Here is a 24,802-nt window from a genome sequence, read left to right as displayed (position 1 = left end):
GGCTGAGATTTGATTGCCCCGTGGGACCGCTGGTGTGCCCGGACAGACTCAGCCTCGGAAAGGCAGCAACACCGAGCCTGAAAACTAATCGGGATACAAAGCTGGAGGAACGTTGAGACGTTCCTCGTTCCGCTACCGGGCACCGCGGGACTGCGCGTGAAACGGGCGTGAGGCTGAGGCCCCGCACCGCCGGGCACCCCCCGCACCACGCCGGCCCTGCCCGGCAGGTGCCGGCCGGCGCACGGCCAGGCCTCGGGCCTAACTTCGGGGAACGGTCGAGCTCCCCCGCGGCCCCGGCAGCGCCGCGGTTCCCTCGCTCTCTCTCTCCCTCCTGCCGGGGCAAGGGGCCGGCGCCGCCTCAGCGGGTCTCGGGCAGGTGCGCCCGGGAGGCGGCCGCAGCCCGGAGCCCCCCCCCGCGCCTCAGGGCGGCGGCGCGGAGCCCGCCATCTCGCCCCCCTCGGGGAGGCTGCGGCGCGGGGCTCGCCCTCCCCTTCCTCCCTCCCCTCTCTGCGGGCCGGGCCGCGCCGGTGGGCTTGGCTTGGCTTGCGGCTGCAGCGCGGGGCTCGGCGTGAGTCACCCAGCCCGCGGCGCCGGGAGCCGAGCGCGCAGGCACAGGGAGGAGGCGGCGGAGGCGGGCAGCAGCGGGGCGGCGAGCGAGTGGGGGCGACAGGCACTGGCTCCCCGCCCGCCCACTCACACATGCTGCCGAGCCGCAGTCAGCTGGAGCGCCGCTTCCTCCCCAGCCGCCACCGATGACCTCCTCGCCCGCCGGCAGCCGCTGAGGACCCCCGGCGTCCCCGCCAGGGCAGGGTATGGTAGATCGGCCGCCCGGAGCCCCGTCCAGCCCAGCCCGCCGCACAGCAGCCTCGGCCGCCGCCGCCCGCGGGAGCCGCCGCCCGAGAGGAGCCGCAAAATGAACCCCCAGTGCGCCCGCTGTGGCAAAGTGGTCTATCCCACCGAGAAAGTCAACTGCCTGGACAAGGTGCTGGGGCGCGGGCGGGCGGGGACGGCACCTCCCGGGCGTGCCCGACCTGCACCCCGCTCCCCTCGGCTCCGGCGGGGCGGGCAGGGCCGGGCCGGGCCCGCGGGGGAGCGGGGCGAGCCGGCAGGTGGCAAACGTAGCGCCTCGGGGGCTGCCGCTGCGCCGGCATCCGCGCCGCCACCGCCGTGTCACCGCGCTGGCGCAGGGCGGTGGGCGAGCGGGGGCCGCTGCGGGCCGGAGAGCCCCTGGGGTGCCCGCCCGGGGAGTGACGGCGCCTGGGGCCGGCGGCGGGTCCCCGCGGACCCCCGGCTCCCCGAGGGATGAAGTTGTAGGCGACCCCCGCCCGGCTGTAGTTGTCGGCTCCTCGCCGAGCTGCGGCGGCTTACGGCTGCCCCTTACACCATGACCGCCTCGGCGGGGACGGTGGCCGGGGCAGCGGGGTAGCGACAGCCCCGTCCCTCGGGGGTATCACCGGTGATGCTGGTTATGGCCGAGCGCCGTCGCTCCGTAAATAACAGCAATGAGGCTGTGACAGATGCGCCAAATTAACGTCCGCGGAAAGGCAAGACGGTAGGAGCTACCGGAGGAAAATACCGTGTTATGTGCTAAATTTAGTGTCTGTTCAGAGTACCAAAAAGTGAAACGTCACATTAGTTAGTGATTTTATTCGTATAGTATTGCACTCTTAGCAAGTGGTGTAATTTTTTTCTGTAACGAGGCAAAATGTCAAAGTCCTGCTTCAGTTATCTTTAAAATAATTCTGGCAAGGTCAGCGTGCAGAGGTCTTGGCATTCACCTTAGCAGAGAATTTATGTTTTTGGGAGTGTTTCAGAAGCACCTTCGGTTTCACGTGGAAGTAATTCTTTTGATGTCGTTTACAGAGATCTATAATGCATGACCAAAATTACTGACGTGTAGCTGTGTCTTTACATTTACTGAACCCTAAAATAGCTTTCAAAACATCAGTATCATAAGTAATTCTACTTTACATTTCTTTACAGTACTGGCATAAGGGATGTTTCCACTGTGAAGTTTGCAAAATGGCTCTGAACATGAATAACTACAAAGGATATGAAAAGAAACCTTATTGCAATGCGTAAGTATTGTAAATGTCAAGTCTTGCAGAAATGCACATGAAAAGAAAACCTGGCCGTGGATATTGTCAAATAGGTATTGTCGTGCTGTAAAAACTTAATCTAGAGATGTAGCAGTGCAGTCTAGAGCAGTTTAGTATCTTTTCAGATGGTGTATTCTACTTTCATTGAAGTGATAGAAGACGGAAATATTTGATTATGATGTGTTTAGGCAGTGTTTTAATATCAGATCTCAGGGTATAGGTCCTTTCCTCCCAGAAAGTGGCTGATGTGGTGCTGACTCCTATTACATTCATTATTGGCCTGCTGGATTACTGTTGTCCATTATGCAGCTCTCTGTTCAGGGTTATGGACCTGATCAGCATTTTGTAATGAGAAAACAAAGTGCTGCTCAGTTGTGTATTTACCAGAGACAATATCCTGTTAGAGATCGTGACAACCTATTTTTAAAACTGTTACGTTGTTCACATATCTCAGATTACTAAACTAGATATTTACAAAATCCCTGCTTCTGGTGCTTCATGCTATTTTGTATTTTGCTTCTTTCTTAAATTTTGATAAAGAAAATAGATTCCTTTTGGTTGTAGAGTATAATCCTGTTGTATTCCATTTTTAGATTTTGTTGTGGTGTGGATTTTGAAGAGTGTTTTGATGTTTGGCTTGCAAATACTGCAGAAGAGCATTTTGATACATGTAGAAAAAAGGTTCTTATTGTTCTTTGTACCATGCTCCTAAGATTTGCTAAGTGCCTTTTGGTATGTTTTAATCTTTAGAAACGTTTATAATATGCTTTGTTAGAAGGATATCTCTAAAGAATTTGGAATCAAATTTGATCTTATATGTTATTCATATATTGTTATTTCACCTTTACCTACTTAAAACATATGTTTTAAAGAGACAGAGTTTTGAAACTATAGACACATTGTAATTTTTTCAGAAATATTCTCCTTTACTCATCTTAAAATATTTGTTTCATGTTGAGGTAGACAGTCTATGGCTGGCCGTCACAGAATAGTTCAACAGCATATGCTCATTTCTTCCAGGCTAAAATTGAAGCCAGCCAGTGCCTATCTGTCTAAAATACGAGTTTTGTTATAAAAACTGCTGAGCTGCCAAAATTGAAACACCTGTTTCAACGTGCACAGTTGTACTTAGATTGCTTTAGGAACATATGGAGTTTCACACATGTTTCTAGCTTTCCTTGAAGTGCTCTACAGTGTATGGGGGTGACATTAGACCTCTGGTAATAAAGCGTGGTCGGTTGCCAGTCTTGTGTGCTGTAGAGAAAGCGCTGTAGGAAAGGAGATTCATGCTTCAACAGGTGGCACACTACAGGTCGAGACTAAGCTAAAGGTTATTGGCCCTAGGTAGGACTCTGCTTTTGGTACTATTTGAGTTGAAGTATGAGTACAGGCTTACATCCTTCACAGCGATTAAAACTCTGATAAAACTTCGGTGCCTTTTACCTAAATTTTTGTGGTTAAATTTCAGTGATGATACTTTGATTGCTTGATCTTCCCTATGTAATCAGATACTTATTTGTACTTAATAACACTGTTTACAAAGTCTCCTCCGTGCTATACATCGGTGTTTCCATGTTGTGCATATTTAACTTCTGTTATAGGAGAGTTTTTCATCTATGTAGTTATGCTATGTGATGTGTCCATCTATTTATGGATGAGGGGGAATAAGGATGATGGATATGTTATGTACTGTTCAGGTGCTATTCTTCCTGGTAGTTGCTTTAATGAGCTTTGTAATAGTGATCCTTGAAAAAATAATCTCTATCTTTGAAATGTCCCTCAAACCTGATGTATGAAATGGGAAGAAACAATGTAAAACCATGAAAGAATGGGTTTCTTCTCTTAATGAAGAGTCAAAATTTAATGTATAATATCAACAATATGTATTTTGTTCTTAAGTTTTGGTAAACTTAAGTTTTTTTTTTTTTTTAGAGAAACTTTAATCAAATAATCTAAATAATTTGAAGTGTTCTATGGAACCATGAAGGGAAGACCAAGGTGTGCTTTGTGGTTTCAACAAACTTTAATGTCCTTCAAAGGAGGGATAAGATGTTTATGCAAAACTGTGTTTTGAAAATACAGTTGATTTAAATTATCATATTTTGACACAGTACTCTTGCATCTCAAAGGTTACTTATTTGCAAAGCAGACACCATTATAGTATTTCAAATTATGATGTGTCTTATCCAGTGTTCGTTAGTAAGAGGCAAATCCATTTATGTTAAATACTGCTTCATCAGAAAATCTGCAAAGGAAAGAATGCAAATTTACTCATACAAACACCTACAAGCATTTGACAAAGAGCAATTACTGTTAGACTGTTTATTGAGGCCATCTATCAATGAGTGTAATTTGTAGATAAAAGTGAGGAAGTATGCACTGATTTGAATGGGAGAGCAGTACCATGAAGTTGTTTAATAGGTTTGGAAGCCATAGTTAGGTTTTTGTAAGGACGAGTCAAAAAGCACGTATCTTCAATAATTTCTGTATCTGTTTGTTAGTTCACAGGTTAGATAATGCACTTGAGTATGTTTTGACCTTTGCACTTAAAATATTCCACTCTTTTTTTTCAGGTGCTGAAATTAATAATTTTTGCTGCATTACTGGCAAAGATCAGAAGTTCCTTTTAACTGTAAAACATAATTGTGTTTCCGTTAATATTAGAAAAAGATACTGATTTGTGAATGTTCAAACTATACTTTTGATGGAGGAGAGTAAAGTCAGATGGATTAACAGGAGCTAGCGAACCAAGAAGGAATATATTGTGAAATATTTTAATTCAGTGTCCATTAGAAAAGAGCAGAAATATTTGTAAATGCAGGATTCCGCTTTTTTTAAGGGCAAGTTTTCTGTTGGGCAGCTTGTCAAATTTCCAGCTAAATGGTTGTATATGTTCCTTGTGATAAGGATACACTGATAGCAAAAGTAATGACTGGGCTACTGACGTAGTAGAACTGGTACAGGTCAAGAAGCTGAGTTGCCTAGGGTCGCAGTTCTGATACTGCTTTTGTAAGTTGTAGATTTATGAAAGATTTTGCAACTGGTTTATGAGGGAAAACTTTGTCTACATGTGCTCGTGTATAATACGGCTTTGAAAAGAATGATCTTTGTATCACAGAGTTTCCATGAAGTTCCTTGATCTGTCTCCTTTAAACCTTTCAGTTCTCTTACTTGTAGAGGAAAGATTATAGAACTTTGTTCTCTCTCTCTTTTTTATTATTTACACAATTTGGGACCTGTTTGCATCAGGATAGTTTATCTCTGCTTGTTTGTGTAGTGCTTAGAATATCGCACTTTTATCTCAGCTGGGACCTCCGAGTAAGTACAGTACTCTCATGACTTACGGTATTGTGTTTCTCATGTTACTTGCATTCACGTTTCTTCTGAAAGGCCTCATACACAACATTTTGAATCTTGTAGATGCTTAGCACGTGGACACTGCTAGGTTTGCCTTAACAACTTTGGTCTTGCCTTTTATTTGCTGTCTGACTTTAGATATGCCATGTTGCCAGAGAACTGCCTGATTTGTGAAATAATGTTGATGAGACTAAGGGCTCGGACTTGTAGTCCAGTTTTGCAGTTCAGCCAGGTGCTATGCATTGCCTGAAGCAGGTGAATGAGCCATTATTTGTCTCTCTGAATGTGCATATAGGTAGTAAAAGAAAGATTAAGACAATTAAAATGGCTTGGGTAATCTGATGATTTGTTACATCAAGGTGGCTTTAATGCAAATCTGAACCCCTATTCCACTTTAATATCTGCAAGTTGTTTAATATATATGGAAATGATAAGAAGAAAAGTTGTTGTTATTATTATTTGCAGACTCAGAGCTGATTCTTCCCAGCTGCAAATAACCAAGATGATGCAAGGAAATGAATGGCATTTTGGCAACTAACCATCTGTGTACTAGTTCTCAAGCTTGTTAAATGATTGAATCATGTAGGATGATTATATGGTAACTTATTCTTACGAATATTCATATAAATACTTTTTTGACACATTCACTAGACCAAAACACAAGACTACTTTTTATGCAAAATGTAGAAGCTGAAATGCATATTTTTGGAATATTCTCTCCGCATTAGCTATACCTGCTGATGCAAACAGACTTCCTGCATGTGTGAACACATCTGACAGAGATGTATTTTTTAATTTCTGCAAGACCTAATAGGTGAAGCTTCTGCAGACCTGATATACCCTCTTGCCAAAGGCAAACCACCTCAGTATTGGAATAAATCCTTCTGAAATATTTAGTATCTAAAATTTTGCTAATCGCCTGCACACAGGGTAGCTTCATTCAAGTTTTTATTTATGACAGTCGCCATATGGAATGATTACATAACTTTAAAATTTAAATCTACTGTCATCAGTCTTAGCATGGATTATTGACATGAAGAAAAACTCATCATCGCTTTATTTTTTCTAGACTTAATTTCTTTTTAACTCACACCAGTAGGAAATAGATATGCAAATATGTTTGAAATACTGTGGTGGTGGTAGAAGAATTGTACTACAGTTTCAATCTGCAAGTGCAGTCAAACTTTACATTTTAAGATACTATAGGGGAGGGATGAAAAATGTCGAAGTTATTTTATACCAGCTTCGAAATGGTAAGAACATGGTACAACTTTCTGGACAGTCAGATGGGCTGGAAAGTGGAAAGAATTGCTTGTAATCAGTGGATGACTGTGGCCATTAAATGGAATCAATTGTCCTGAAAGGTGAACTTGTGTATAGAAGTTTGGTTTTAGCTGTGAAACATGAGTGGGTTTTCTTTCTACCAGTCAGAAAACTTCTAGAAGGTGACTAGGAGTGTGATGATATTATTCTTATTAAAAATAGCTAGCATTATCTTATTTTTTAGTATTGATTTCAGCAGGTGATTATTTCTCAGTTTAAATATGGCAGGAAGAAAATGATTAGGTAAAAAGCAGCAAGAATAATCCTTCTGAAATAAGATGGAGCCACTTCTAAGAGTTGCAGTAAAGAGAGTGCACAGAGTAAACAGATTTTTCTTTTCTAATTCTCCATCTTCAACTGTTACTGAACAACAACTTATTTAGTGTAAAAGGATTACACTGAGTTTGGTTTGAGGAGGAAGATTGTTTTATGGCATGGTTAACCTTACAGCCGGTTATGTGTTTTTTTTTCTTCTTGTTTTGGGCTTTTCAGCTGTTTCTGATCATGAGATTTGATCACACTATTATATAGCTAAACCCAAAATGGTCATTCTTATAAAAAGAAACAACCCAGAAACTCTCATGCAAACCTTCCTGGAAGGCAAGGATTTGCACTTTATCACTTTATTAACTTTGTGTATTGAAGACTTTCCTCTTAGGATGTAATATAAAATTCTGCAAATAACAGAACCACTAGAAAAACAGCTGGTAAGGGTCTCAAGTCAGAGCCAAATACACCTATGTCATTTAAGTCCATTATTTCTTGTTCAGCATCCCATAAGTACGGACTCCAGTATTTGCAAACAGTTATCATGTCTCCCCGCAGCCATCTTTGCTTTAGACAAAACAGCTCTAACTCTTTCCTCGTAGATTGTATTTTCTGGTAATTCTTGTTTCTCTACCTTCAGTTATCTCCAAATGGTCCATATTTATATATGTATATTTTTTTTTCTTTGAATTGCAGTGCCCAGTGGAGCATTACCAGAGCTGGTAGAACAGCAAGTGTGCCTATGCAACTCATACATAATTTTTTCCTAAGTCCCAGTACAGTCTTTGGCATTTTTTTTAAAATTTGTTTCAAAACCCAAACTATTGTTAAGTCATATTCAGATTGTTGTGGGCTACAGTTTTATCCTTCTATGCAGAATTGCAACCTCAGCAGTTGTTATTATCCATTATCTGAGCAGTTAATTGTTATTGGCCAAACACAGAATCTTCCACTTGATTCTCATTGAACTAAATCTCCATTTTTCCCCAGGCTGTTTCTCCAATTTGTCAAGTTCATTTTGTATTCAAATTTTGTTCTCTAATGTGCTTACAGCCCCCTCCTATCAACCTATCAACCCTCCCACCAGAGAGCCTGTAAGCATATTGCAAATTTTGTAAGTGTAATCTTCATTTCATCACCCAGGTCACTAGCTGAAGGCCTGGAAGGGTATTGGGAGCAGTATGTACCTCCATGGTCTGACGCAACCTTCCCTTCTGTCGTGAGCAGTGATAAATGAGTGAAGTAAAGTACTTCTCTACCTATTCATGGGGTGCTAGATGAAGCATTAAGTTCTGCATAAGAAAGAAAATAAAATCGTGAAAGAGCGTAATCATTGTGGATATTTATGCAAACTCTGGTTAAATATGAGGGACAGCTACAAGTAGAGGAAACATACATTCCTGCTGCTTGATGCTGTGGTATCTTACTTGATTAATTGAGTATTAAATCCAAATTGGTATTGGTGGTATCCAGTAGTGAAAAGGAAAGCAGGACAAGAAGCCGAGTCTATTTGCTAGAACAATTGAAGGAGCTTCTTAGGCAAAATATATTTGAGTCTCTGAAAGGTGTTTAATGCATATCTTTAAACTCTTTGAAGAAGGCACGTGAGAACACTTTGTCGGAGTTGTTGAATACTGTGCATGAGGCGGATGGTGGTTTGGTTGCAAAGGAATTACTAAAGACTAATCATCATTGACACTCAGATCTTGGGAAGAGTTGCGCTGTGTTTTGATTGCTGTGACTATGTCTGACTAATGGGATGCAAAAACATTTTTTGGGTTCCATTTCAACATGTTCAGTTGGCCGTGTCCTGATTTTGTGGTTGATCAAGACCTGCATATGACACCTGACATGCATGTGCTGGTGGGTGTGCAGGGAGAGGACTGTGAGCTCCAACAGGTCCCTTGGTTTGCATTGTTGCAAGCTGTGGAGAGCACCATGGAGTGCTACAGCTTAGCTGCAGCCAGCCTACTTCCCTGCTGGTGCAAATGGAGTAGAAAAATTGCCCCAAGGGAGATGAGTTGTTACCTTTTTTCTCTCAGAGCGGGTGAATTCTCAGACTGCACTGAGCCAGTACTGTCACATCTAGTACCTGATGTGAGTATAGGGTCTGTGCTTGGAATGCGTGTGTTTTAATATTCTGCCCGTTGGTGTAATTGTTCCAAAGGGACAATTACAATTTAGTGTTACTTAGGATGTTGCTGGGGCAAATAAATAGAAAATATGCAAATGAATATTATAAATTTTATTTTTATTTTTATGCAAGACTGCAAAAACCATGACATTCAAAGCTATTTGCAAGAAGTGCTTATAGAAATCCTTGCTGTGTGGAATCCTGATCTGTTGCCAGTTTGTCTTGGCTCAAGTAAATATGTGTTTTTAATTTGTATAATCACTGGTCATCGTAAACTGCAGATAATTTTTCCAAGGAAGAACATGTGCATCTCCTCAGCACCTGTAGTCACAGAATATGTTGAACGTATATTCTTAGGGGACTGTAGTTACTGAGGCACTATTTCAGTGGGATTTTCTTTGCTTGCTAGTATCTTAGCCACTGTTGATGCTCAACATAATCTTGATTTTTCTTAATAGGTATTACTTTCTGTACTCATTTCTAAAGATTGATGAAGTTTGTTTCATTATATTTACTAAAATATTTAGGCAACAGAACAAGAACAATAGATTAAATTTTGTGATTCCAAATCATTTACTTATTTGCATAGCATAGCTTGAGCTTTGGAAGGGGTAATAACCAGTTGTAGCAAGCCTGTGAAATCTTGATGGTATTTTTTGTTAACAGCTTTGTGACTTAACTCTTTGGGGTTTTAAATGTTCTAAGCCATAGAATTTCCTATCATATTTGCTGAAGAACTTAAAAAAAGTATTTTCACTTGGCTGAATTTTAAGTTCTGTGTCGCTCTGCTAATGTTATCGATGGTTGCAAGTAAACCTGCTGTCCTGATAACCTCTATATACTTAGTAAAGCTTGAAGAAAAATAAGTATGTGTTCCAATCTTTCATGTCACTTTGAATTTTCAGTCAGTCAGCTCAGTGTCAAGGAGCATGTTTTGCTGTTTATGTATGTCAGTGGAAGCTTACCATAATTATCCAGACAACATACAATCTTGGCTGAGTGGTCAATTAATGTTATTTTCAAAATTTTGAATATTGTGGGGTGCTTACAGAAGCCTTGCTAAATTTAGAGACTGTAGAAGTTACACTGAGGGCAGAGTTTGGCTGTGAGATGTTGAGGTTCCTTGAAAAGGAGAGTAGGCAGGACTTGCAAGGGAAAAGTTTGCTGTAAGAAGAGGTGGGTGAAGTACTTGTTGAATAACTGGTCTGCCTGAATATAAATGACACCAACCAGTTCATGCTGCCCCTAGTTATATCATCTCGCACAGCAACTTTCTGAAAAACCAAAAAACCGCAGTTAATTCTCTTTCTTGATTCGCAGATCAGTCCGTTTCTGCTCTCTGTGCCTCCCTCTGCCTTCTGACGTTGGAGTTGATGTTGCATCAGAGTTGGCCAAGCTATTTTCCTTTGCTTTCTATTTGTGTTGCCTGTGTAACTTTTATTTGTACCAGGAGGAAAAGTCTGGATGATGAGCAGTGCAGAATTTTTAGTCTCTCGTATTTCCTCCTCCACCTGTCTCTCCTGCTCCCCTCCTCCAAATCCTCCTGTTCTTGGTTGCGGTGGAATTGTGTGGTGGTAGCTGATCCCATAACATCTTAATATCAGGAGGACACAAAAGTGTGCCATCAGTGTCACACTTGAGAGAAGACTACAGCAGCTTAGTTTTAAAAATGAAAAACTAATTGTAATTTGGCCAGTAATCATTTAAGCATATATTGCAAAGGCTTTTCTGGGAAGTGCATAGTTACTTTTTAAAGAGGATTTCTTAAAATGTAGAACTATATGGAAACTGTAAGTTTCCTCCTCGCTTCACAGTTTCAAAAATTCATGCTATTCCCCTCCCCTTTAGGAGAGCAAATGTTTGGAGGTAGTCCATCATGTTCTGCCTCTCTAAATGGCAGCATTTTTCACACAGGTGTATTGGTGTAATGCCAATTTCACAAATTTAGAAATAAATTTGTGGTGCATTTTAATTTAGTTATACCTCAGTTATTTTTTTGAACTTGGCAAACTGAATGGTAATAGCTGTTTTTGTTTTGTTTTGTTCCAGTTTTACTCTGGAAGAATTTAATACTTATAAGGCAATTCATTCTAACATCAGAAAACTATAAATAGAAATACTTAGGGAAAGATTTAAAAAAAAAAGATGCTGATTTTAGAGTCAATTAAAATGCACGTGGCTAAATTTGTGGAGGGGAAGAGTGGTAAGATGAAATAAATTGCCTAAATAAAAAAACATGGGAGTATTTCTGTGGAACAGTGTAGGGTGGCATATGTTCAGCACAGTAGGGTTGTTGCATAGCATTGGTTGTGTGCATCTGCGAATGCAAGAGGGAAGAAATTTCTGACTGGATTTGTCAGGTCATACAAAAAGAAAAGGGGCCAGTATCAGGATTTCTAGCAACAGAAGTGCTCAGTAGGTGGTTGACCAGGAGATGATGACCACTGTTAGAACTGGCAGCATGCTTGGTATGTTGCTGTAAGGGAGGTTGCAGTCCATGTTTTAAAGAACCTGCCTGACAATGTATATGTAGGGAAGTAAAGCTTCCGAAAGGACTCACATTGGTTTTTTTGGAGCTACTGTTTGTGTTTGATACAGTGATGCTAGTGCCTTTGTTGATGTTAGTATGTGATGGGTAGTAGAGAAGTGATATTGATGGGAGGTGAATAAAGAGAAGGAATGCCTGTTGGAAGAAGCTTTGTTCAAAAAATAGTTGCTGAATGGCCCATCATGTAGGCGTATTTGATATAAATTTTGCTGTAACATAGGAAGGTCTGAGAGTTTTATTTTGAAGTAGTTGATGGGAATTTGTCAGGCTATCAGAAAGCGGAGATGAAGTTTGTTACAACAGTTACTAGCATAACTTGTTGAAACACTGTGGCATTAGCACAAAATTGTTAGGAGGAATGGGGAAAGAGAACACCAGGCTGGAGGAAAAAAAATCAAAAGGTATATTTAGAAGAACAATATTCCCTGAAATACGTGAAAGGAATTGACACCTCTAGTAATGAGACTGAGAGATAAGTATTATGGGAACATAACAGTGATGATGTGTCTACTTACACAAGGGGGAAAAGAAAAGTATGCATGCATGCAGAGAAAGCAAGGATAGATGAAAAGAGAAATAATTAATTTATAAAAATGTTGAGCTTTTCAATTTAGCAATAGCAAACTAAATATCTGCAATGGTCGCACTTTTGATTAGTAAGGGGGTACTGTCATGGTGAGTGATCAGTCGGGATATGTCATGAGCTTTTGGCTTATTTTGATCTGAAGATCAAAAGGGATATTAAACACAGTCATTCTCAGATAACTCACTATTCAAACTGCTATGTGGCTTATATTATAGTTGTGTCAGAAATGTTGGAAATCCGTATTAACAAGGATGGAAGAAGCTGGAAGAAGAAAAAGGAAGAGCAAGTAGATGAGCTTTGGTTGAGTTAATGGTCAGTCTGCTCCATCTCATGCTTCTCCATGTGGCCAGGTCTCAGTTCTTGCAGGGGCTGACACAGAATATTTGCTCACAGTCTGACTTCTATTAATTCTGTCATTATTTTAACAATAATAAATTCATAATCAGAATAGAATAAGAGATACTGTTATTATGTGAAATATGATGTGGTTTATTGGCACTGCAGGTACTGAAGACTTCATCCTGCTTTGAGGAACTTGAGTGAGGTTTTTAAATTGTTATGAAGTTACTAATTCATAAGAAATATTAGGATAATTGGAAAAAAATACAGTTTCTCACTTAATTTTATGCCCCTTGAAAAATGTTTCTGTACACTGAAACAATAGGCTACCAAATAGTGTCCCCAGGAAGATGAAAAGCTTGAGGGGAAACTAAGAATTATGGTGAGAGTTGTGTGAAAATGAGAACAGCATATGTGATTAGTTTTTCTGATAGTCTAATGCAAGCAAGGGTGTATTACAAACTTTTTTTTTTTCTGGTGAGATGAAGATGGATATTCTTCTGGGCAGCAATAACTTAGATTGGTGCTGTTAATGTTTTGCATTTATCAATTATGAACAACTCAGCATAGCATTCTCATAATAGAGAATTATTTTTGGAGTTTGTTTTGAAATGTAAGAGTTCATCTGGTTCTGTAGGCTACTAAGCTGCTTCAGTACCGACAAATATTTTTGTAAAACTTGGAAAACTTAAAAATTATTTATAAATAGAGCTTTCTGTACTTGTTACTTCAGGCAGTTTGGAAAGAGATTCTGAAGTCTGAACACAAGCTGGTCAAGCCTTGTATTAATTCCTCCTTGTGCTAAAGACCTCCTTTCAGGATGACTCTTGTCTTTGTGGAGGAGAGACTCGAAAGAATAACGTCCAATTTCTTGTACTGATTAAATGCTTAACTTTCATGACCATGCTGCTGCTGTTTCAAGCCTCATTTGGGTCAGCAGCAGGAGTCTTTCTTACTGCCCAAAAGGCAATGACAGATTATGTCTCCTATGCAGAATAATACTGTATATGGAATATATTAACAAAAGGAAAATTTAAGCTTGTCAAGCTGGGTATGGATGTGAAGGAGACTGTAATGTGCTTTTAGAAGTTGAAGGAAATAGGGTAAAAATGGTTATTTTTCTCTAATTACTTGTTTCACCCTGAGGAGAATGGCAGCTCCCCTTTTTCATAGCTTACTCCATCCTGTCACTTCTGCTGTGCTGGAGACGTAGGCTCTGGCGGAATTAGGTGGGTGAGCAAACAGGCCCTTTTATTTTCTTCTGCCATTTTTCTTTGTGCATCGAACCTGGCTGCTCAGTGTCAGATCTCTCCAGTGGGTTTCTCATCTACATTGCATGCCTCAGGTGTAACAGTAATTCAGCATCTGATGTGCTGTGACCACTGCCCATGGTGTGAGACAGGTGTGTCTCCCTTGTATTTTCCATCTGCACTGTTTGTATACATCTTGGGTCTCACATGTAAACGTTTCAGGACTTTTTTGATGTGTGTCTTCAAAAAGACTGTTGCAATAAGGCACTACTTCACAACTAGGAAAACAGATATTAATACATGCAGTTAATAGTAACGATACATCTTACACCAAAGAAATTGGAACTGGACATTCAGGAACAGACTTATAGTGGATCTTTGAAGTTGATAGTACAGTAGATTAACAGTTCATAGTAATAATTAATACTAATTAATTTTATACCTGTTCTATTTTTTTTCAGTGGAACAATTTCTTACCAGGAGATGTTTTGCAGGAATCTGCCAGTTTCAAGTTTTTTTTTTCCTGTAGGAATCTGTATTTTAACTGTGTTGGTTTTATAGTAGCAGAATGCTTAATTTCAGGGACAAAGTGTTTAGCTTTCTCAGTTGGACTTATTTTGCTTAGGTGTATTTTACCAAAACAATTTGTATCAAAACATTAAAATATTATGTGTGTTAATTATATATGTAATTTTTATTACAGTTTTATATTACATTTAGTGTTATGATGACAATTTACAAATAAGAACCTATAAATGTCATTGTAAATGACAATTTACAAATAAGAACCTATAAATAATGTATAATAAAATACATTATTTTCAAGAGCATGGAGTTGTAATATAGCTGGGCTCCTTCTTTGTAGCTTGTGAAGAATAGCCATTTTAAGAGAAAATGTTTTTTGAAGAAAATTCTGAATATTTAAGAAAATTCCAGATCACAATTCTTCTCAAAAAAGAACAGTGTTTCCCAATCACATGTAATGTTAAGAACGCTTTGTGTATTCATGCAACTGGATGTGAGAAGCTCTGCTGCTCCCTGAGGTGTGGGAGGAAGTTTAAAGGAAGTTCGTAGTAGTGATGGCCTCGTGGAGCACTTTAACACACGGACTTTATAGCTGTTGGAGTCTCTAGTTTTTATTTTCTTCTTATTAGACATATGTTCTTTTAATTTTATTAGGGCCTCATTAACAACTGTGTTGTTTCTTTTTTATATAGGCTTCAATTAACATTTCTGGTCTACTCCCCATTACTTAAATATGTCAAGCAGTGTGTTGGAAAGACTATCCACGTCAAGTATGTTGAATATTGCCTTGGAAAGTGGAGTCATGAGCTCAAGCGTAGTTAACTCCAAACAATCCCAAAACTGTTAAAATGCTTACAAAGACGGTATTTCAATATATTCCAATTTGATTTTCTCCCAAACACATAGATCTAACTTATTTTGAATTTAATTCCTTACCTTCTATAGTTTGTATTTCCGGTATGATTGTTCTGGAAGGTTTTGCCTCAAGGTCTAAAACTGATAGTGTATCTGCTGAAGTTTTTGCTCTCACGATGAAGTTACAGAATAAAACTTAGTCTTATAAACCAAGCATCCTTTGGAACTTGATGTCTTCTGTAATCACATGTATGATTAATATATTGCTAGAATGGAGACTATACCTTTAAACATAAAATAATTTAAAAGTTGCTAATAAACATGTTTTATATCTCATGAATGATGGTTCTTTTGCTATATGTATATCTTACTTGAGAGAAACCTTTAAGAGAAGAGGCACTCTCTTATTTGCACAGTTGGCTTTTCTTACCTGAGATACAGACTAATGTCAATTTGTATTATGTTACTAGGAACAGCTATGTCCCATATATACAATGAAAGAGGAAGATACTGCTCTGACTAATATCTTGACAGTTTTAGTTTAGACTGTTAAGTTAGGGAGATTTTAAATTTGGCTCCTTGATGCTTCGTTGTTTTTCACAGTTAAATGACCTGGTATGGGTTTGTACATTTTCCTTTGCGACATAACTGCTTAGTAACTCTGAGCAAATTAAAGTTAAGATAAAAATGATTCCTCTACTTTTCCTCACAGCTGTATGCACACCTACGTTCACCTGAACCAATTTTATTTTAATTCTAGACTTGAAAAAATACACCTCTAAGTGCTAAACAAAAATATATTAATGGTATTGTTTTTCTGTCCTTATTATAGTGCAGAAGTATACTGAGCTGTAAAATATATTATTATTTGAAAAATGTTTATTCTGTAAAGAACTGTGGTGGTCATTTCAGTACATATGTTGCTTGCAATTTTTATTTTGGGCAATTATGGTCAGTAAGACAATTTAATAGTAAATTGTCTTCTTAGAGATTTTTTTCTGTCTCAGTGTAACTTATGCATATAGAATGTGTATTATACATACTTGTGAGAATGCTTATGTTAATTTTCAAAAGTTCTTTTTCTAAAGCAAAACAAGGGAAAAGAAGTAATCTGGCACTTTCTTTAAAGAAGTAAACACCACTGGAAGCCTTCATGGCACCATTTTCATATCTGCTATAAAGCAACTATACTAAAAAGTCGTCTGCTTTGGTTATAGTAAATTAAGGAGTAGATGGATAAGAGTTGGGAAAACATCGGCATTCAGAGCTCTACAAATAGTCAAGCAACTATCAATTTCCCCAAAGAAGTGATGGGATTATTTTTGAATAGGGGAGGTGTAATCACACCTTTAGTACGTGGAAGACGCTGGATATGAAACCAGCGGGTTATGTTAGAAATAGACATCTGAGCTGGAAAGATTTTCCATATACCGCAATCTTCATGAAGGCTGTACAAAGTAGACCTTCATAAACAATTTGTTGATGCATAGGAATTCATCTTAGCTGCGTCAGCCTTGCAATATAGACGGGTGAAAAGCAGAAAACACTTGCTGTTCCCATAAAAAAATCAGACCTTAAAATAGGAATTCACTGAACACATGAAAGGAAAAGATCCTGCAGAGTCAGAATGTCTTTTGTACCGTCATTTTTAAGGTGAAACACTTGAAGAGCACTATTGTCAATTATTTCATTTGTTTGCGGAGTGCCTATTATTGTCATAGTTGAATACCTTTTACCCAGGGGACCTTAGTTATATAAAGCTGATGGGCCAATATATTATAAAACAGTACGTGTCTCTGATGGGGAGCTAGATTTCTTCATGTCCTGGAACATAGTTTTGGGGACTGACCGGTAAAAGTGAGGACAATTGACTGAAACAGCCTTGCCATAAGTGTAGAGTATTAAAGGAAGATCGACAGAATTAAATACTCAAAAATACTTACTGTAGTATGGTGGTAGTTTTTTTCAGACACTGCTTTGAAGAGGATCTTTTAAAAGTTAAAGGTGCGTTTTAGATGTGGTTGCAAATAGTCAACTTAGAACTGTTGCTTGTATCTCCTAAGCTTCTTCCATCACAGGAAAACAGTAGTGTAGATGGTGTCTCTGAAAAGTAATTGAAAAAAATAATTGAAGTAGGCCACTACCTACTCTACGTTCTGTTTTCTCAATGGAAGGAATTAAGAAATACAGCCTTTTGTACTTTCTTGAGTGTTCCATTTGTCACCCTTTTCCCAGCGGGAGAGACATGTGCTCAGTGTTATGGTTTGATTTCATTCTTGCTGTAAGCAGAAAAGCTTTTATTTTCCTTACAAGAAGATGTACACATTAGGATAGTTGAGAATGTGGTTAATTTATATTTTGACTGACATAAAATATTGAGATTCGTAATCATTTCTGTAAGACAAGAAATATGTAAAGCAGTGGGGAGAGAAGTACTTACTGTGCAGTACCACTGGCACAAAGTAGTGGTATATTAGAGTACACCCTGGGTAAAAGCAGAACGGGAAGGTACAGCAATGTGATGTTCCAGGGAGGCTAGGGTATGGACCAAGTTGTTAACCACAGGAGAATTCAGAATGGAAGGGGCTTTGCACGTATTACATGTTCTGTAAATGTTTAAAACAGGCAGAAGAACTTAAAAATCGTGAGTGAATAAAGTTGGCAAGTTTCCCCTTCTGCTCCATCCACACAGGTTGTTAAACGATTCTCCTTGCCGTGGTAGCAGAGAGCCTGCCAGGAGTGCATTAAGCGTTGTGATTAATGTCTGTCACATGTTTATTCTCTCATCTTCTCCGCAGCAGGTGGTGTGTATATGCAGTGCGGGTTTTTTTTGTAGGTTTAAAGAAAACAAGACTGTTTGCAAAGATGCGTGTATGTGTAAAAGGGGACAATATCAAAGAAATGGAACATATGCTTGGAGCAGAAAGAGCTTGTAGTGGCCCCAAGTTCCTGGAAACTGGACTGAACAAGGGACAAATTGCCTCCAGGAAGGTTCTGTCTCCATTGCAGATGATTTCTGCTCTTGTTGTAGAGACTTCTCGTGAGCCGGAAGTAGCAAAATCACAGTCATCCTCCCTTAACTTTGGGTTGCCTTTTAAAATACTTTGTCACATTCAGGATGAGGTCAGGTAACTTGAACTTTGAAACTCTGTGGGAAGGCAGTGCTGACGTGGCAGAAAGGTTTCATGTGCTTATGACAATCTCTTTTGGTTAGAGGGTATTCTTGTCTACTCTGAACTGGAGTTTCCTCACGTTACTTGATAAGCCCACCGAATGTCTGAGCGCTGGAATGATGGGGACATGCATACCAAGTGCAGCCAGTTATTAGAAAGGTGCTTATACTTAAGTGTATTTACAACTGGAAAAAAGGCTTTTTTATATTGTAAGTGCAGCAAAAAAAAATTAACCACTGTATTACAGTATTTTTCTTTCACGCTGTGTGAAGTGTGATATTTTTTCTTAAGGGTTTTAATAATAACTAATAATACATTATTTAAAGTAGTATTGATTTTTGTATAGTTTGGATACCATTAAGTGGAAGAATGAAATACGTATGATGAATAATGAAACTCATTTGAATAAGTTTCTAGTTATTTTATCTGAAAAATATACCAGGATTGTTAGATCTTTGCATGGTTCATTGTATGGTGGAAATGCCTACAACTGATACACACAGATTTACATTTTCTAGATATCTAAACTGGTTCAACAACCATAAAACTAAACATACCTTTTTCCTTTAATATGAACACATTCAACTCTCTTTGGCTATTAAATGTGAGGTTGTATTTGAGTATCATTACCTTGGAATTTTAATCTCATTTACACAAGGTCTTGGTTACAGTTGCTTAGTAACACGCTGCGGAAAGAGATTTGTTGATTTATGATAATTTATCTACAATATCCTTATAATTAAAGATGTTGTAAGGAAAGCAAGTTCACAATGTGGGTGTGTATTTCAGCTGAATGTTTCTAATAACCTCCGTTTTCACAGTGTATCTTACAGTGAGTGTCTTTGTACGGGTTGATGTTTTATGTAACTCACCTGACATCTGACTCACACGGTTGTATGTGGTTTGGCGGTAGTTTTGCATAATGCTGATTTGCAATTTGTAGGTGAGTCTGAAATCCTGAGGTTTAGCAATTTGCTTCCATGGGACTGCAATTTCGACCTGGCAGTTATTTTGTAAGACTTGCACTGATATCAGGAATATATCAGGTACAAGCTGTGAGAGAGAGAGAGAGAGAGGCTCATGGTTCATTTTTACATGGTGTTACACTTCATTCCCAGGAGAGAGAACTGTGTTGGAGATTAAGCATCATGAGACTTGTAAAACATCTTTTTTGACAGCTAAAGGAAGTATCTAGAGAAGTGTTGGCTGTTGCGTGTTGCATGTCTTCAAGTATTTGCAATTAGTGTATTTTAAGGTTTCCTGAAATCCTTAAGGTCTTTCATTTCTTTGCAAACAGGGCTCAAGATTTCTGTTTACATCCTCTGCAGTGTATTGCAGAAGAATTCAGAGACTGAGAAATTTCTAACACTAGCATGCTTATTGTGTAAAATGTCTATGAAAGCAAAAATTAAGCAAGCGTCTCTGAGGCAGATGGAGTGTTATTAAAATCCTGGAGCCTGCTTTAAGCACAGACCCAACCCCAGGAAAAAAAATGCAAATAAACTTAACAAATTTATAAATAAAACAAAACTAAACATCCTGTGTGATGAGGCCTGAATTTAGTCTGCTGTTCTATATGTATTTTAAAGCATAAAAAGCTTGTGTTCTTCAATTCAGAACATTTAAAGAACTCCATGATGTTTTGTGTGGGGCTAAACATGTTCATGTTACATAATGAAATAATAGTAGTTTTGCCCCTCTGCCTAGTATATTTACCTCAGTTTCCTTGTGAAATCAAGTTATTCAGGTTCCTGTCAGGCTCAAAAAATTTACAAAGACCCATACAAATTGGTACCTGTAATTTCTTCTTCAGATTTTTTTTCTGTATGTAATGCAAGAATGCAGAGGAAATAGTTATTATTTTAAAAGTGCCATTCACATGGCTCTGTTCAGTTGAATATTTTGCTTTCTGCTTTCAAATGCTTGTAAGCTATTACGGTTGTTCCACTAATGTCGTATCCCTTGACTGGAAAACTGTGTGTGGCATTCATCTCACCTACCTTTGACATATCCCATGCCGATGTACGTAAGCTGAAATCATTGCTCAAGTTCCGTTTTTGTAGTCAGGGGAGAAATAAATGCTTTAAGATTTCAGTTCATCTGACTCATTTTATGATAGGTGAAACAGACTTTATTCATTGTTAGTTATGTTAACTTAATCTTCATAGACTGACTCTGATACAAAGGTTTACCTTTCATGAAGTGGATCTTTTCTTGTGTGTGAGAGAGCCAGTTTACGATGGCTGTCCCTGAACAGCTGTCAGAACCAAGTATCTTCATTTTCTGGAGCTTCTACCAACTCATGTTTCCAGTCCTTTGGTGTTTGATATGAACTCGAGCCAGTTTGTGAGAGAGGAACGACTTCAGTTCCATTCCATTTTTAAGCCTATTTTTGAGCTCTGCCTGTCACCTCACTGCACACTGAGCCCTAGGAGACTGTGTCCCTGCACTGTTGCCGCCTTCAGATTCTTGTGTTATTCAAACCTGCATCATTAATGTAAAAACAAACCAAACCCCAACAACTACAAAAAAATTTAACATTCTGTATCTCAAAATATTTATTATCCCAGTTTAAGAAGAAAAATACTTGTTCTGTTTTTGGTGATCTCTTGTTCTGCATCTCCAGGCCGCAGCTGGAGAACTGTGTCCAGTTTTGGTCCCCACAATTCAAGACAGACACAGGCAGACTGGAGAGGGTCCAAAGGCAAAGGAGAGCCACAAAAATGATCAAAGGGCTGGAGAAACTGCCCTATGAGGAAAGACTGAAGGCCGTAGGTCTTTTCTCCCTGGAGAAGAGAAGGCTCAAGGGGAGACCTCATCACAGTATTCCAGTACTTAAAGGGCAGCTACAAAGAGGAAGGAGGCTCTCTGTTCACAAGGAGCCACGTGGAGAAGACAAGGGACAATGGGTACAAGTTGCATCGGGAGAAGATTTATCTTGACACAAGAAAGAAATTTTTTACAGTAAGAACAATCATTCACTGGAACAACCTCCCCAGGGATGTGGTAGAGTCTCCATCACTGGAGGTTTTCAAAATGCAATTGGGCAGGGTGCTAGATAATCTCACATAGGCTCCTTTTCCCATGAAAGGTTGGACCAGATGATCTCTTAAGGTCCCTTGCAACCTGGGCTGTTCTATGATTCTATAATTGAGCTGAAATTTGTGGCACTATTGTCTTGGGTCTAATAACCAAGGGCAGGCGTGAATTCCTCAAGCATATCTATGAGGAAAATTAGGTGAGTTCAGACATAATTTATTTTGTATTGATGAGTTCATGGAGATTGGATTTGTTATGAGCCCTGTTAAAACTGACAATGCAGGATTCATTCAGCTGAGATATTTTTGAATTTTGAGTTACATATTGGATTGACGTTTTTAAAAATATGTCATATATCCTGAGGAAAAAAGTGTGTTTCACAGCCAATTAAAAATATTACAAAAAGTCTGAATTTAGTCATATGCCTTTTTTAAAATCTTAATGAAAAATGTAGAGTAACTCAGCCATAAGCATCTCTGCTATTTAAAAAAATATTTTTCTAAATGCACTTTTTAAAAGAAAAATACACAGAATTGGATTGGTCTCTGAGACTACATGCAGAGGACAATGAGGTAAAAGCACTTATGACATCCAGAAATACGCAATGACACTGTATGGTAGGCTCTCCAACGAGCAGAGCCCTTTTTCTTCCAAGACACAGGATCTCAGTCACTTTGGGCAGCCTTGCAGCAAGACAGCACAGAAGGGCTATACTCTTTTAGTGTAAGATCTGATGGACTACTAATTTTTTTTTTTTTTTCTTTTCTCCCCCAGTTTACTTTTGCCCTTTCAGAATGATTCGATTAATTTGTGTTCAGTGTATGGAAACCCTTTCTATGATCTTTCATTTAAAAAAAAAATTAATTTGCTAAATCCAAGTCAGCAACTTATCTCCTCTCCAAGCTCTCTATTTGTTTTATAATCTCCTGTGTGTTTTGTCTGTCCTTTATTAAATCTTTATTTACATATAAAGGAAGATATGTACAAATTTTTTGACATAAGATCTGTGCTCATGATACTGTATACCTAGTGAATCTTAAATTTATCTAATAAAGATCTGTCCTTGCCTTTTTTGGGTAGGAACTGGAAAAAAATGAATACTATTAAAATGTAACTTTTTCTGTTAATTTAAAAGCTCAAGAACACATTTTGCTTATGTTGGTGATAATTGTGTAGGCAATGAAAGCAGTATTTTCAGAATACTCTACTGGTTAGTCATGAGGCTTTTTTATTTACCAGGCTCTATGGAGGTGGTAGTTGGCATTAACCATGGTTTTTAGTCAGCGCTGCAACACCAGCGTATTCCTTTGACCACATTTCTCATAGCGTAAAGTTGTGGCCCTAGCCTTACAGTGGCTGCATTTACTTTAAGAAGAAAAGGGAAACCATGGTGTGACACCCTGCCTATAGAAGGGCCAGAATTGTTCTTTTTTTATCCAGTGGACTTTCTGTCTACAGCAAATCATCGCACTGCCTTTCACACTGTGAAATTGCTCGGTTGGTAATGCAGTTTCCATCAAGCGAGTACCCACTTTGTTCTGCTTTTTGAAGTGTTTGCTTCCCAGTTGTGTCGAAACATGGAGGCTGCTTTCTGTTGCTGCTTTTAGGCATTCGCCTCGGTCTGCTGGGTGACATTCCCTTACAGCTTTTGAAAAAGCAAGAATTGAATAGCTATTATCTATATGATATTGTTTTTTTCTGTTTGATTAACAAAGGTGAACGATGACCATTTTGAGGTAGAAAAAAACTTTATTAATATTTTAGAAATGCAACTCCATGTGAAGGTCCTTCTGCATTCCCTTTAGATTTCCCCCTACATCTGTACAACTCATATGCAATACGAATAAAGTATCTTACTAAGGAACACTATTACAAAATGTTCCTTTTGTTTCAGTTTGGCGGTTGATGTTAATGTACTGTCCAACTAATAACATGGATCCAGATTTAACAGAGAAGTTAACAGTTGGCCCATGTATGGCTATTGTCTGTGACTATTTTTGTTGTCACTTATCGAGTGATTAACAAACCTGAAAAAACCTCGAGGCTGGAGAACACAGTGACCTATAATCTGTCACAGTGAGAGAACCCACAGAAGTGTTTTCTTTGTTTGAAAGAGGATTAAATTCTTTATTGAAAAACCTTGTTTCTTAAGGATTTAATACTTCAACTGTTATATAGTCAGATATTTTAACTAATGGGAAAAAATTCCATTTGATTTATTGTTACCTATTCTTTTTTGAGGGCCCCTTTCCGTGCTCGTTTACTTGTGGAGCTAAATTTTCCATAAGATAGACATTTAATATTAGATTTCTGGACTAGTTACAAATGTACCCATATTCTCATAAATATTATTCCGACATTATCTGTGAAGTGAAAGGGAAGTTATGAATACGCTTCTTGTTCTGCTTTATAGTATCTTACGTAAGATGTATACTTCAGACTATACATAAATTAGGATTTTCTTTTTTCATAGACCAGTTCCTGTATAATCAAAATTTATATTTTTTGGACATTTAAGTTTAGTTTACTTTGAATGTTGATTAGATCTTTGACCAGCAGGGATGGCTGGTGGAAATATATCAGTCCCATATTAATATTCTTTGTAAATAAAATACATGGAAAAAATTGTGAATGTGGTTAGATACTGAGTGTCATGTTGGTCTGACTAAGCATTAAGTGTTAGTTTTCATTGTGTCAGTTAATACAGTGATATGTAAAACCAGAAGACAGCATCTCCTTAACCCCAAACTTCCTTATTGCTGATAAGATCCTATTTATCTAAAAGTATATGCTGCCCTTCATGTTCGGATGTTGCCTTAGGTAATGATGAGAGTGAGCAAGCCCCATACCTGGGGTGTTGAGTCCTTTAATAATGCACTGCTGGAGGGGCTCTGAACTGTAGTGAGAGAAAAAAAATAGGGTGTGAGAGCTGGAAGGTGATGGGTATGCTGGGTAAGGGAAATTCTGTGGAAATGGGGCTTATTGCTTTTCAAGTGTCTTTATGTTACTCCTTACAAAGAAAAAGAGGCCAAAGACTTGTCCTTGCTTTAGTTGGCTCATAGGAGTAGTCTAGGTAAGACACAAATTTTTGTAGTAAGTGGCACACAAGGAAGTGATGTACCTAGCATCATGTCTGAGACTATTTCATCTCTCCGGCATGAGTGACCAAGTATGTACCCAGTGCAGGTCTGTGATAGGAAGCTGTACTCAGCACACGCTGATAAGGATATATGGTAATAATATCTAGAGGCAGAGAAGTGTCATTTTGTCTACCCTAAGTGGAAATAAATTAATCTTTATGAAGACA

The 24,802-nt window shown here is 38.9% G+C and overlaps 1 protein-coding gene across 3 annotated transcripts in view; it reads left to right on the top strand.

Annotated features, from left to right (window-relative positions):
* Window positions 1-771: 771 nt before the first annotated feature.
* The window catches only part of NEBL (nebulette), a 269,878-nt gene continuing 245,847 nt past the window's right edge, over window positions 772-24,802 (top strand). The window contains exons 1-2 of one of the 3 annotated variants that reach the window (XM_076331669.1): window positions 772-810; window positions 1,984-2,078. In XM_076331669.1, the coding sequence (XP_076187784.1) occupies window positions 2,023-2,078 (56 nt within the window). In that variant the 5' untranslated portion in view covers window positions 772-810; window positions 1,984-2,022. Of the gene's footprint in view, window positions 811-832; window positions 983-1,503; window positions 1,553-1,983; window positions 2,079-24,802 lie in introns of those variants that run through there. The other 2 variants (XM_076331666.1, XM_076331668.1) reach the window with 2 other exon arrangements.

The sequence above is a fragment of the Aptenodytes patagonicus genome, chromosome 2 (assembly GCF_965638725.1).
Source record: "Aptenodytes patagonicus chromosome 2, bAptPat1.pri.cur, whole genome shotgun sequence".
Classification (NCBI taxonomy): Eukaryota; Metazoa; Chordata; class Aves; order Sphenisciformes; family Spheniscidae; genus Aptenodytes; species Aptenodytes patagonicus.
The sequence above is the reverse complement of the archived record's forward strand: the minus strand, read 5'-3'. Positions and strand labels throughout refer to the sequence as shown.